Source organism: Gracilinanus agilis, chromosome 4, assembly GCF_016433145.1.
Source record: "Gracilinanus agilis isolate LMUSP501 chromosome 4, AgileGrace, whole genome shotgun sequence".
Taxonomy (NCBI): domain Eukaryota; kingdom Metazoa; phylum Chordata; class Mammalia; order Didelphimorphia; family Didelphidae; genus Gracilinanus; species Gracilinanus agilis.
In genome coordinates this window covers 289,619,783-289,635,334 of record NC_058133.1, presented here as the reverse complement: position 1 = coordinate 289,635,334, position 15,552 = coordinate 289,619,783, and the positions used below count along the sequence as shown (strand labels likewise).

General features: G+C 40.6%; 1 protein-coding gene across 1 annotated transcript in view; it reads left to right on the top strand.

Annotated features, from left to right (window-relative positions):
* The first annotated feature begins 1,447 nt into the window (after positions 1-1,447).
* The window catches only part of GCM1 (glial cells missing transcription factor 1), a 64,361-nt gene continuing 50,256 nt past the window's right edge, over positions 1,448-15,552 (top strand). Inside the window, exons 1-3 of the mRNA XM_044675347.1 lie at positions 1,448-1,530; positions 5,138-5,240; positions 5,321-5,500. Coding sequence (XP_044531282.1) covers positions 1,448-1,530; positions 5,138-5,240; positions 5,321-5,500 — 366 coding nt within the window. The remainder of the gene's footprint in view (positions 1,531-5,137; positions 5,241-5,320; positions 5,501-15,552) is intronic.

The following is a 15,552-nucleotide window of genomic DNA, read 5'->3' as shown; positions in this document are numbered from 1 at the left end:
TGTGTCTGCCTCCACCCACGCCTCCGCAGTGCCTGCGCTCTGCTCAGCCGGCTCTCTGCGCCCAGCGTCCTGCTCCCGCGCTCAGATTTCGTGTGCCTTTTTTGGCTTAATGGGGTCCTAAGTCTTGCTGCTCTCAGGAACAGGTCCCGGAGCTGCCAATGACTCGATGGGTGCCCCAAACTTGCTCTATTTCTTTTTAGCTGGCTTCCGAGCTACAGGTGTTGTGTGTGGAGGGGGTGGGGGTGGGGCGGTTGCTCAGCCCGCGATTTAGTGAGAGCCCTTTATAGCATGGAAATGCCTCAATTCCACGTACCTTCCACGCTGTGCCCTGTTGTGGGGTTCCTCCGTTCGTCTGGACTTGTTTTTATGTCCCCTTGAGGAGTTTTGTGTGTTTTGGTCAGGAGAGGTTAAGAGCTGCTTCTTACTCTGCCGCCATCTTAACCCGGAAGTCTGATTCTAATTTTTAAGTCATTATTTTCTCTCATAAGTGTTTTAGAATCTCAATAATAACTGGTTAACTTTCTTTTCTGGATTTTTTTTTTTGCATGACCCCTATTTTTCCTCTGATTTTTCTTCAACCTCTCTTATTTGATTTTTAAAGTCCTTTTAAAGCTCTTGGGCTTGTGTCTATTTTGCATTTTCCTTGGAAGCTGTAGAAGTAGCTATTTTGACTTCATTGTCTTCTCTTAAGTTTGAACCCTGATCTAATCTATCACAATTTTTGTTATTGTTCAACTGTTTTCAGTTATGTCTTATTCTTCATGATACCATTTGGAGTTTTCTCAGCAAGGATACTGGAGTGGTTTACGATATCTATCACCTCAGTAGCTATCTATGGTCAGGTTCTTTCTCTTTTGCTTATGCCCTCCCCCCTCTTTTTTTTTTAAGTGGCCTATTCTTGACTGGTAACTTTATGTTAGAGTCAGGATCTAGTCCTATGGTGGAGGAGATAATGTCTCAGGCTTTAGATTTTTCATGCTTTATTTTCTGAGCTCTATTTGAGGGTCCTTGACTTTTTGGCTGTTCCAATATTCTATGATCAAAGTCTAGGTATGATCATTGCTCCTCCAGTTCACACCTTGGTGAAGTGTTCCCTGAGGCAATCCTCTCTACCCCTGACTCTTGACCAGAGTCCCAAAAAATCCGCCACTACAAATGTTCCTTCTCCCTGAGTCCTTCTCTTCAGTGGTGACTGCAAGCTTCAGCTTGCCCCTCTGCCCTGGAACTGAAACCAGGGATTACACTCTCCTAGGACAGATCATAGGAAATAGGGACTCACTCTTCTGCACCAGCATTCACAGTGTATACTCCCTCCTCCGCTTTCTCTTTCTCCACAATCATAGCCATAGACTGTGTCTGGTTAGTGAGCCTGGGTCCCATATCCAGAGCCAGTGAAGGGCCATGCAATCTTCTGTCGATTAGTGCTAGGCCCCCTCACAATCTATGGATGAAAACTCCTGAAGCTGAGGCTGTCACCTACATAGCTGCCCCCAGGGCTTGTTGTTTGTTGACTCAGGTACCTGCCAGGAGGTATGTAAAGTTCACTTACAGGTGTTAGTTTTAACTATTTGTGGGGGAATTTAGAACGGAGTAATCTTCTGCCTTATTCTGCCATTTTCTCACAGTCTTCCAAAATATTGTGTTTTTTTTTTTAAATCCTTCCACCTCTGAGAATAAAGAAAATCTTGTTAATATCCATGGTGAGACACAAGTTAAAATCTGTAAGTTTAAAGTTACTAAAGTTTAAAATGTCCTAAGCCTTCTGGAGCACCCTGGAAAATAGTAACATTTATAGCATTGTAAATTTTAAAAATACTTGTTTCAAATTAGTTATCTTGTGAAGAAAGTACTACAAGTTTTATTATAGTACTATTATCCCCATTTTACAGATGAGGAAACTGAGCTCCAGAAAGATTAAGTGATTTGGCCACAATCAGCCAGTTTGTATGTAGTGTAGCTAGTATTAGAACCTAGATCTTCTGGCTCAAAAGTAGATTTTCTTGTTCACCACATCAGTGTTTCTCAGGAGACAATAGAACTGTTCTCTTGTCCCAGTTCCTCCAACAACTTGCTCACAGTTTGACTTTGGACAAATCCCTGCCCTTCCCAGGGCCTCAGTTTTCTCATCTCTACAAGGAGATGGGGATGAATAAATAACCTCTCAGAAACCTGCCTTTGATGACCTGGGATTTCCTGTAGTTTCAGTTTATTTGGCTAAAAATCAAAGTGAAAACATTTACTCTGATTTTGATTATTCCTTCACTGAGGACTAAAGTCCTGTGGATTTTAAGTAACAAACATGGTTTTATCAATCAAGTTAAATAAATAGACAAATAAAGAAGTAATTGACCTCTAGCAACCTCTGTGAGCCCTGAAGTAATAACATCCAGAAACAGTTCATTAGAGAAGAATAGGATTTCCTTCCCATTACCAGTCAGTGTCCTTCCAGAGTTGGCTGCTTCTTCCTCTCATATTTCCACACTGGCTACATTCCTTTCGAGCCCCCTGATTCCCTTTGTATATCAAATATCAAGGTTGTGCAATATTAGCCTGCTCATTTTATCTAGGATTATTATCCTGGGATCCTTGGACAGACTAGTTAGCAAATTCATAATACAATTCTAACTCCCAAAGCTAGCTCCTAGCTTGTCAAATAAGTTCTGCCCCTGATTAGAGACCATTGGTGGCTATTAAGAAAGGAAGTCATTTGGATTTCCCAAGCATATCTGAATTATACAAGTCTTATATTTCACGCTAGGGAGTCATAGCTCAGTAACACATTCCTGTTCTAATATCTCCCCAGGAAGGTATAAGGTTTATTATTATTTAAAACTGATAATTAGTTTGGGGGCTCAGAAGGGTAAACAGAAGTTCCTTTGTGTATTTGCTGATGCATACCAGTGTTAGCTGCTAGAAACATGTTTTTATCCCCCATCCTGATCTGTTATTTCATTCATGCAGAGGACTCCCAGTGAGGAAAGTCCCTTCATTGTTCAACACAACTGGAATTTATATAATCTAAAGAGTTATCTGGAAACCAGGATAGTTTGAATGACTTACCCTTGCTCACACAACTAGTAGATATGAGGCAAGACTTGAACCCAAGTCTGACTTAAAGGCTGATTTTTTTTTTATCCATTATACTGTCTTTCTCCAGACACATAGTAGGTATATATATAGAATGTCGCTGGAAGAAAACCACTAACTTTTGCTGAAGATTGCCTATAGTGGGACAAATGCCATGAAACTCATATTGTAACTGATTTAGAACTGCCAGGTGACTACCTCATTCTGCTATACAATTCAAGTATATGCTGACCCAGCCCATCAATGTCCACCATTAGCCCTAGGACACAATCTTTTGAATTCTTTCTCCAATAGCAGCTTTTAGCTCCTTAAGGAAATAACCTACTTAGCCATGTCTGAGGATGATCCCTGGGGACAGATTTTGGCCATGATCCTTTCTAGATCCTGGAGACAGGTTGTGGTATTAGCCTAGCAAGCAGCCTCTAAAAGGATTAATGAGGTCCCTGAGGCTATATAATTGTCACCTGAAGGCATTGCCTCTTTCTGATTTCTCTCTTCTGCAATCCTGAGAGGTATGGCTGGCCTAAGAAGTCTTGTTCTTAGCATGCCCTTAGCAAGTATCTTTATTCTAAACCTCTTTGTCCTCTCCTTTATTCTAACTCTGGCTCACTACACACCCTGTCTTGTTCAAGCAGAAAATCATGGAATATTCCCATTTTAAAAAAGACTGTGTGGTTGTCCTTCAATGGTTCAGTTGTGAAGGTCCATGGGGTTTTCATGGCAAAGATACTAGAGTGGTCTGCCATTTCCATCTCCGGTGTGGCCCCATTTTACAGATGAGGAGTTTATATGTTTCTCAGCTGTGTATAGCACTTTTACAAAGAATGATAATTTCTTAGGACCTGAAAACCTCCCTAACAAATGCAGAAAAACAGAAATATTTTATATGGCCCCAAAACCATGGGGGATACTTTCCAAGATCTATCATAGATGGTTGAAATCATGGATATAAGCAAACACCTGCTGACTCCATACACAAATGCTTGCCCACATGTGTGTTTGTGCAGGTGTATATGTACATGTGTTTTGTGTGCGCTTATCCCTATATGTATATAAATGCAACTTTGTATATGTCTATGTATACACATGTATCTATATATAAAACAATGTATTGATACAACGATGTCTATACATGTATCTAACCATGTATAGATATAACTACATCTATGTATATTCATGTATCTATATATAACCATGTATCAATATAACTCTCTATGTCTATATATCTATCTGTCTGTCTGTCTTTCTCTCTATCTCTCCATCCATTTGTCTGTCTCTCTCCATCCATCTGTCTGTCTGTCTCTCTATCTATCTCTCTATCTGTCTATATCTCTCTCTCTCCATCCATCCATCTGTCTGTCTCTATCTCTCCATCCGTCTGTCTATCTATCTGTCTATCTATGTCTGTCTCTGTCTATCTTACTGTGTATAGATATAACTATGTCTATGTCTATACATGTATCTATATTAAAAAACCATGTATTGCTACAACTGTGTCTGTGTATATTCATGCATCTCTCTCTGTGTATAGAAGCAACTTTGTCTATGTATATGCATGTAAATCTATATATAATCATGTATAGATGCAATTATGTCTGTATCTATGACTATATTGCACGTCTATGTGTACATGTGTACGTATATGTGTGCAGACGTATATAAGCATGTTTGTGTTGACTACATACATACACATGCATGTTGCATGCCCTGTATGTGTGGAGTCCCTGGATTCCCCTCTCCCTGACTTTGGCTTGTATTGCCCATTCATGACACATAGCACTATCTCTGTGGAATCCGTATGGAATTATTTCTGGCACTCTGTGCACAAGTGCGTGTCATATGTTTGTGCATGTACATGCATGCCCTGTTATGCACATGCATACACACATTTTGGACTGGACTGTTTTTCATCAACAGAGAAAGCTCTCGAGGAGGGGAGGGGAGAGGAGAGGAGGGGCGGGGCGGGGCGGGGCAGGATGAGTGGGATTCCCTCCCCCTTGGAATACAGGCTGTAGGTGGGCCTGCCTGTGGGCACCTCTCACCTCCTCAGCAAGCTGCCGTTTTATCACTTTAGCCGCTGGCTCAGCGGCCCGCCCGGGGTATCGTGCCGGCGGGTCACAAAAAAGGAGCTCTACGGACGGGCTCATCGGAGAGTATCGTTCAATTGCTGACATAGCCTGCCCCCTCCCCGCCCAATGATGGATGACTCTCCCGCTGGGCTCCTCTGAGGCAGCTGCCCTTGCTGACCCGCTCCAGGAGTGCCGCCTTCGGCCGGAGTCCAGGCCGGGGAGTAGTGACCGGAGGGCGGCTCTTTGCTGCCACCTACCGGCGTGATGCTACCATAGCCGACCCCGCATCAAGGCACAACCGATTCCAGGGCTCCAGCTTCTTCCCGGGAGCCGAAGGAAGCCGGGCAAGAGGGTGTGGTGGGTACAATCTGTTCTGGGCGTTCTCCTGCCCCGTCTTCTGGATCTCGTCGTGATCTTCCTTTATCGTCAGAGATGAATCTCGTAGCCTCGGCCTTGAAGGGTTTTGTTCTCTGCCGCCGTTAAACTTTTGGAGACAAAAAAAGAAAAAAGCCTTTGAGACCGGAAAGAAGAGAACCATTGATGCTGCGTAGAAGTGGTCCGGGAGGGAGGCCCCTGCCGGCCTCTGAATGCCCTCAGCATGTCAGTGTCCTTGAACTGAACCTGATTCTCAGATACAGGCCGAAGGGGCCTCTCCCTCCAATATTCCTGGAGGATTTTTGTTTGTCCTTGTGTTTTTTCCCTGCTTGTTGAATTGGATTGGATTTGGGTGACAAAAGGCTTTCCAGGGTGCTCTTCGATCTTCTTCTGCCTACTGAAAAGGCTGAATTTATGACTACTGAATTCTGAATTTATTTGCCATTAAATCTCAGTTGCCTCTATGATTTTTATTGGCTTTAGAGAGAGAAGGCCTCAGCTATTTCTGAACCGCTGGACCTTGGGCAAAACTCTTCTCTTCCCTGAACATCTGTTTGCTTATCTGTAAAATGAGAACAATAATTCTTTCACTACTTTCTTCATAGGTCTCTTTTAAGTAACACGTGAGATGATACATAAATATTTTAGAAACTTGATAGCATTATACAAATGCAAGGGGTTGTGATTTATATTATTGTTCACTCATTTCAGTTGTGTCAGATCCTTCTTGACCCTTTGCCATTTCCTTTTTCAGCTCATTTTACAGATAAGGAAACTGAGGCAAATAGAGTTTAGTGATTTGCCCAGGGTCACATAGTCTGAGGACAGATTTGAAAACAGGACCTCCTATGTCCAGGCCTGACTTTCTATCCACTGAGCCACCTAACTGTTCCCCTGCACTCTTTTTAGTTACACTAATCCAGGTTTTAAAAATCTCTTGGAGAAGAACATACTGCCCTTCACAAAAATGAACTTTCAAAGCCTCACAGCACATTGTAAAAATTCAAACCCAGACAAGTCATGGTCTGCAACCACTGCCAGACTTCTTAAACATCTGTTGAGTTCCATGTAAGAGTCCAGTAAATACTTGTGGCATTTGTTTAATAGAATCAAATTAAATTTCCATATATTAATTTTTCAGTCCCCTAGGCTGAGATATCTGCAGAAAATGTTAAGGTCTTTCTAGAAAAGGTCAGCTGATTGGGGTTGGGGGTTGAGTGGAAGGAGCCTTTGATGATAGGTTTAAAGTAGCAAGTTAAAAGAAAAAGAAATTCCATAATGAATGTGGCCCTCAAAACAGTTATCTGCTCTTGAATTCCATTCTTAGCTCTTCCATTGACAATGTAGGATCTCTGGCAAGGCATGGAATCATTTGCCTCAGAGCTGGGAGGAACCTCAGGAGTATATCTGATGCATATCAATGCACTTAAAGATTAAGTATTATTATAATGTGGAGAAGTGAAGATGCAAAAGAAAACCATGCAGATAGCTTGGAGGGTAATTAGAACCCAGGTGAGGACTCTGATCTCCTAAAGCAGAACATAACATCATCTTACCTCTTACTAAAACCATGCTGTGTGCTTCAGTTTCTCCATATCATGTCACATATCATGTCGCATCATAGATTATTCTATTATACAACCAATTCAAAAGGAATTGGGCACAAAGAGAATCAAAAAGTAAAGGAACAGGGGGCAGCTGGGTAGCTCAGTGGATTGAGAGCCAGACCTAGAGACAGGAGGTCCTAGGTTCAAATCTAACCTCAGACACTTCCCAGCTGTGTGACCCTGGGCAAGTCACTTGACCCCCATTGCCCACCCTTACCACTCTTCTGCCTTGGAGCCAATACATAGTATTGACTCCAAGATGGAAGGTAAGGGTTTAAAAAAAAAAAAAAAGTAAAGGAACACACAAAATGTATGAATTGATGGTCAGATAATTATGATAGATCCTTCTAACAGCTGTTAGGTCTTCTCCTTTGTTAGCTTCAGGGTCCTTAGAGGTATTAGGAACTTGAATCATTGGCAAATGATTTCAAAATGATATAATTAAAAATATTTACTGCTATCAGTACTATTTATAAATGCCTTTAGCTGTATTCAGCTTGTGCACAAAAAAGATTTGCTTTTTACAGTTTGTAGGGTTGTGGGGGGGATGGAGGGCAGGGTGCTCTAAGCAAAGGACCAAAGAATATCTGTTATTATGAGCTGAAGATTGACTTTAAATCCCCGCCCCCCCAAAGACTATGCAAGAAAAAGACGACCCAGGGTAAGGAATAAACTGCTAAGTGTTGGACAGAAAGATGTGGGTTTGAACCCTGCTGTGATAACTTAATAGCTCTATGCCCCATGGCAGCTGTACACAAGGTTCAGAAATTCACTTGTGTTGTCTGAGGATTGAAGAAACTTGTCTCTGTTTCTTTAAGTTTGAATGAGAAATTGGAGGGGTCCCAGGCGAAAACAATACTTTCTGTGAATTCCAAGATATTTATACACACACACACACACACACACACACACACACACACACACACACACACATGAGTTGCTTCAATTCTGGAACTCTCCAGGACAAAGGTAGCCAATTTACAGGTCAATAGAGTAACCCAGTTTGGAATTCTTTTCAGAGACATCAACAATCCAATGGAGGTAATATGTGGTTAGTAGGCAGAATAACCCTCTAACAATAAGGTCAAGGCCTCATTGCTCTTGGACTGTAGACTCAGCATTTTCCTCTCCAGTTTGACTTTTTGACTTTTTAGACATTTTCAAACGTGTTCTCCCCTGCAGGTTTTGTTGTGATTCATTGGTGATTTTTGTGGGAACTTGAAAAACTGCCACCTAAATACTTTCATAACACAGATTCTTGACATTTAAAATGAGAACAACCTTTTTCCCTCATCAAGGCAACATGGTACCGTACAAAGAGTGCTGGATTTGCAGTCTGGGAACCTGTATTTAAATCTTGACCTTACTATTTATTGTTTTATGACCTCAGCCTTCCCCTATCAGATCTAGATAAATCAAACCAAAAAATAAATAAGAAAGAGATGAGAAGTGAATGAAATCCTAGAAAAATTAGAGTTAATACATATATGGAGAAAAATAAATAGGGACAAAAAGGAATCCACCTTCTTTTCAGCAGCACATGGAACATTCACAAAGATAGACCGTATACTAGGGCATAGAAACATGGCAAACAAATGCAAAAAAGCAGAAATAATAAATGCAACCTTATCAGATCATAATGCAATAAAAATAGTTATTAGTAAGAATACATGGAGAGGCAAACCAAAAACTAATTGGAATTAAATACTATGATTCTCCAAAATAAGTTAGTGAAAGAACAAATCATAGGAACAATTGATAATTTCATTGAAGACAATGACAATGATGAGACTTCTTACCAAAATCTATGGGATGCAGTCTTATGAAGATCATTTTGGCATGGGCATTGTACCCCCAAAACTCAGGCAAAACTAAGCAGGGAAACTCCTTCGCTCTCTTACACCCTTGTGACTCCCAACCCAAAACATCTGACCTTGAGGATTACCCTCCTTTGATTGTCCCATTGATTTGAGATGGACAAAGAGACACACCTCATCCATGGGTCCTCCAAATCAAGAGAACCACCCCCTATGCCTCCAGGCAAACCTCCCCCACTCCTTGCTTCAGTGCTTACCACTCTAAAGTCACATCTTCAGTGTTATAAAGAGTATAAAAATCCCAGAATTGATGTCGTCTAGGGGACAGCTTTTCCATCCATGCTGTTCTACCCCAAGGAGCAGCTTTCCACCCATGCTGTTCCATCTAGGAAGCAGGCTTCCACCTATGCTGCCCTCCTGGCCATTCTCAATATTACTTTCCAAATTAATAAATTTCTCTTTTTATTTTTAAGTTAAGTTTTGGGGTCTTGCATTCTTGTAAAAGGTACCCTTCCCGAATCCCAGGGGTTTATCCCTGCACCCCACTCTTGGCCTCAGTTCTGTATATATAAAATGAGAAGGCTGGCCTCAGTGACCTCAAAGGTTCCTTACATATCTAAACCTATGTACCTAATTAACAAGAAGGTTATACATCAATGAAATGAAGGGAAAAAACCCAAAGCACTGGGTCCATGTGATACAGAAAAAAGGGAGGCTTAGAGAATACTTTATGATGAATGGCAAGGACTTCCAGCAATGATGATGAACAGATCTTTCTTCATTGAGAGGTTATGTGGCTTCTGAAGAGAAATAGGTTTTTAGGAAGAATTTCTTTCTAATCATGTGATATACTTTAGCCTAGGATGTGATTCTGGATCTTCATTTCTTAGAAACTTCAAAGAGAAGGAAAGAGAACTTTCTTTCTGCACCTGGTCTAAATTTAGGTCTACCTGGAAGCAAGGAGATGGGCTAGGAGGACAGTGTAATTGATTTTCATTTAGCAGTCCAAAGAACATTGGTCACTGAAAGCTCAGAACCTAACACAGAGAAGGGGCCAATTAAAAAGTATTAGACACTGTAAAAAAGTATCATCTCTCTATGAGATTCCAATAGGTGCCTTGAGTGAATTAGAAAGGAAGAGACTCTCCTACTGAATAAGGTGTAAGAAGACTGGAAAGGGAGGGGAGTAGGTAATGAAGGATTTTGAATGTCAGACAGAGAATTTTGTATTCAATGCTAGAGGCAATAGGGAGCCACTGGGATTTATTGAGTGACTTGTGTTTTAGGAAAAAAACACTTTAGTAGCTGAAGAAAGGATGGATTCGCTTGGGGAGAGTCTTGAGACAGGTAGATCTACCAGCAAACTATTGTAAAAATTGAGATATGAGATGATGAGAAGAGAAGGGGGCATATTTAAGAGATATTTCAGTGGTAAAATTGATAGGTCTTGGCAACAGATTATATACAGAGGCTACGAGATAGTGAAGAATCCAGAATGACTCCTAGATTACGAGTCTAAGAGATTAAGAGAATAGTATTGCCCTCTAAAATCATGAGACTGGAACTTTGAGGTGTTAGTGAGGTCTAAGGGACCATTTGTCTATGGAGGTAGAGTAGAGCTGGAAGCTATGAGAGTTAAGGAGACTGATCTGGAAAGCTAGATTATTTAGGGAGGAGAGGATTTGCAATGGAGAGGAATGTGACTCAAATTCTAATGGGAAAAGTGACCTAGATGCTAGCAAATGAGAGCAGTAAAGGTGTGGAACAAAATGGTGGCAGGAATAAATACAGCTAGATCCTGATGAGTGTGAATAAGGAATTCCCTTGAAGTACTCATGTGTTTTTGAATTATGAAAATATGGTCATTGGTTTCTCCCCAATGAAAATATACAGCGTGAATTGAAATAAAGTGACCACTTGGAGGTTTTCTTTATACACACCAATGAGACAGAGGTGTACAAAATTCTGTCTCTTCCCATTAAATGATAGTAATCAATCAACAAGATTTATTAAATGCCTATTATGTGCCAGGCACTGTGCTAAGCACAAGAGATACAAAGAATGAAATAATCCATATTCTCTAGGAGCTTACATCCTAATGGGGAAACAAGTATATGCATAAGTAGATGCAGAATAAATGCAAAGCTATTAAACTCAAGGTCAATAGGGAGAGATGGGCAGCTGTGTCTGATTGGTTGGAACACTAGGCCTGGCATCCAGAAGACTCAAGTTCAAACCCAACCTCAGATACTTCCTAGCTATGTGACCCTGAGCAAGTCACTTAACCTTTGTCTGGCACAAGGATCCACTGGATCCATTAGAGAAGGACATGGTAAACCATTCCAATATCCTCACCAAGAAAATCCCAAGGATAGCTACGGTCCATGGAGTCACAAAGAGTCAGACATGACTGAAGGCCTGAACAATAATAGAAAGTTAGGAAGAGAGGGCATTAGCTGTTTGGGGATGGGAAAATCAGAAAAAGTTTTATGTATATAAGGTGATATTTGAACTTAATCTTGAAGGAAGAGAAGGATTCTGTGGGACAGAGAGGAGGATGAGTGTGGGTAGACATTCCAGACCGGAGAAATAGCCTGTGTAGAGGTATGAGATGATGGAAACACATGTGCGAGAATAGAAAAGGCTAGTTTGACCAGATGACAAACTGGAAGGGAAAGTGATATATACTGAGGAAGATAGGTAGGGGCCAGGAAATGAAGAGTTTAAAAAATTTAACAGTGTAGTTTATATTTTATCCAGGAAAGAAAGCTGTTGGAGATGTGGGAATGAGGCTATTAGAAGGTCAAATCTAAGCTTAAGGAAAAATCACTTTGGCAACTTTATGAAGAATAGGCTGGAAAGTAGGGAAACTGGAGAAGAGACCAATTAGGGGGCCTGTTACAATAATCTAGATGAGAAGTGATGAGGGCCTGGATTGAGTAGTGGCTACATAAAGTAAGATAAGGGGACAGAAGCTAAGGATATTGTGGATAAAGAAATTGTCAAGACATTGGCAACTGAATAAATGTGGGGTGTGGAAAAGTAAGGAATCCAGGATTAAGTGTCACTCAGATTTAACTAAGCTACAGACGAATTTGAGAGAGGTACAAGGTAGTATTTGAAAGGGTAAATAAAACATGGTATAGGGGCAGTTAGGTGGCTGAGTGGATAGAAAGCCAGTCCCAGAGACAGGAGATACTGGGCTTAAATCTAACCTCAGATACTTCCCAGCTGTGTGACCTTGGGCAAATCACTTAACTCCCATTGCCTAGCCCTTATCACTCTTTTGCTTTGGAACCAATACTTAGTATTGATTCTAAGATGAAAGCTAAGGGTTTTGTTTTGTTTTTAATGCAGTACAGGTGTTTATCCCCAGCCACAGAATTACCAGAAGTTATAGATTGTGCTAGGAGTACACAGACTGTACTACAGAATGTGGAAAAGATGAAAGGAATTTACTTGCTCTAACTCAGCTAGAGACCTTGCTTTAACCGAGTGGCAGATCTTTTGATAAGAGAGTAGGTTGTCAGTTGAGTATAATATTTGGTATTATATTAATAGTTAAGCATGTATCAATTGCTCCCAGATAAGTTGACCTAGGTCAGTCTCACAAAAGAGCAATAATATTCCTCTTTCTGCCATTCTCCCTCTACTTCTCCTGTTAGAGCAGATGGCAGCATCAGCTCAGCAGAGAACTGGCATGGAAACTTTAGAGGCAGAAGGCAACAATAATGACAATAGATCAGAAGAGTTCCTAGGCAATACCGAACTCCTAGATTAGGCAGTGGAAGGCGGCACTTACTCTCTCCTCAGCAGCCTTAGTCTTTATCATCTAAGAACATATGATGAATTGTGTTATAATGGATAGAGTACAAAGCCTAAATTAGGAAGTCTTGAGTTCAAACCTGACTTCAGGCACTTTCTGGCTATGTGATCCTGGGCAAGACATTTAACATCTGTCTAACTCAGTTTCTTTATCTGCAAAATAGAGATAATAATCTCATCCACCTTCCAGAGTTGTTGTGAGGATCAAATGAGATATTAGTGAAGCCCTTAGCACTGTGTTATATAAATTTTACCTATTGTTATTATTTCAAAAATGTTAATGATGGCCAGAGGTGATGTTTGATAACAATAGACCTCAAATCCCATGCAAATTTCAGTACTTTAAGAGAAGAGTTCAGGAGAATCAAGTCTTGAAGTTGTCAAATGCCTGTTCCCCCTCTAGTATCCAATGGAACTTCGGTCAATCATGAGAGGTAAGTTAGAGAACCTAGAGCAGTGGTTCCCAAACTTTTTTGGCCTACCGCCCCCTTTCCAGAAAAAATATTACTTAGCGCCCCCTGGAAATTATGAAACTATTTATTGAATTCAGAATAAAATGTAATACAAAAAAAAGTGTGGCCATCACTCCCCTGGATCGCTGCAGCACCCACCAGGGGGCGGTGGTGCCCACTTTGGGAATCACTAACCTAGAGGATAAAGTGATAGTAACATCTCAAAAAAATCTCTATGGGATTCGTTTGTGGAGACAAATGGTCTCCCACTTCAAGACAGCTTGCATGTTGCACGAATCCAAATGAACTCCACATTGACTTATTATGTGGCCCACAATTCTCTCTCTCTCTTCCTTCTCAAATTGGCATCTCTCTCACCTGGCAAATGGCTATTGCTGTCATTGGTGCTAGAAGACAACTGGTATTAATACTAAGTAGAATCCCAGAAATATATATAGGATATTACTGAGATGAACAGTTGCCCCATGAACAAAGAGATTTTGGGACTTTGAATACATAAACCTTGGAAATATAGATAAGCTATTGAACAACAAAAAATGAGAAATAAAAGATTACATATTTTCATATAAACTTTACCAGATCTAGTTTTTCTCCCCTTCATATCCCTGCAGATTCATTTTGAAGGAATTAGATAGAAATGTGGGACTTTGCAGGATTTTATTCTCTTGGGCCACTAATCCAGAATAAAAGAAGGCTTGAATTGGTGCATAGAATGCTAAAATTGGAATTAGGAAGACCTGGTTTCTAATCTTGGCTTTGATACTGTGTGACTAAGAATAAGCCTCAGTTTTTTCAGCTATAAAATGGGATGGTAATAGCTATAGAAACCTACCTGACCAGGATGTTGGGAACTTCAAATGGGATTATATGTGTAAAATGCTGAGCAAACTTGCACTTTTTTGGTAGAAACAACAGTTATTACTATGATTTCATTGGCATAAGGAATTCCTCCACAAGAAAATTCCATCCTCAGATTAACACCAGACCTGCTGGTTAGTATTAAGAAATTTTGCCTATAGGCACTAAGAGGTTAAAACAATGATTTAGGGGGCAGCTGGGTAGCTCAGTGGATTGAGAGTCAGGCCTAGAGATGGGAGGTCCTAGGTTCAAATCCAGCCTCAGTCACTTCCTAGCTGTGTGACCCTGGGCAAGTCACTTGACCCCCATTGCCCACCCTTACCACTCTTCCACCTAGGAACCAATACACAGAAGTTAAGGGTTTAAAAATGCAAATAAATAAATAAATAAACAAACAAAAAAAACCAATGACTTATCTATGGTGACACAATCAGTAAAAGTCAGAAAAAGTACTGGAACTCAGGTCTGCTTGATTTGATCTGCCTTTCCACTATACCACCATCAAGCTTCAAAAAGCTATATAAATATCAATTATTAGTAGTATTTCAACTTCTACCAGAGTAATACAGATCTCCACCCCTGTCAATTAAAAAAATAGCCCTTACTTTCTGTCTTAGTAACAACTCTAAGACAAAAAAGCAAAGGCTAGGCAAATGGGGTGAAGTGACTTTCCTAGGGCCACACAGCTAGGAAGTGTTTGAGGTCAAATTTGAACCCAGGTCCTTCTGACTCCAAGCCTGGTACATCATCCACTGAGATACCTAACTTCCCTATATAGGCTATTTTCTCTAATTGGTCTAGGATTGTAAGTTCATGGGAACAGATAAGAGATTTTAGAGATGTATGAACAGACAAAGCTTTCTGTGTGCTTGGTACATAGTAAACACTTAATATATGCTCATGAACCAACTGACTCCCTTTTTTAGAAATATTGAAAAGCATTAAAAAATAATCCTCTGTGATTTGGGTAGGGTCATACTAGCAAGTGTCTAAGGCCATATTTCAACCCAGAATCTTTTTTTGCTGCACTGAGGACTTTTAAAAAATCTCCTTTATAGTGAAATGTTCTTCCCTTTTTTGAGGGGGAAGGAAAAGGGTTGGAATAACAGTTTTCTTACCTGTTTGGTTCAAACTCTTAAAAGTCTTTTGTAGAAATCAATGGGCAAGTCACTTAACCCCCATTGCCTAGCCCTAACCACTCTTCAGTCTTGGGACCAGTGCACACTCTTGATTCTAAGAGGAAGGTAAGGGTTTTTAAAAAAGAGAAAGGAAGGAAGGAAGGAAGGAAGGAAGGAAGGAAGGAAGGAAGGAAGGAAGGAAGGAAGGAAGGAAGAAAGAAAGAAAGAAAGAAAGAAAGGAAGGAAGGAAGGAAGAAAGGAAGGAAGGAAGGAAGGAAGGAAGGAAGGAAGGAAGGAAGGAAGGAAGGAAGGAAGGAAGGAAG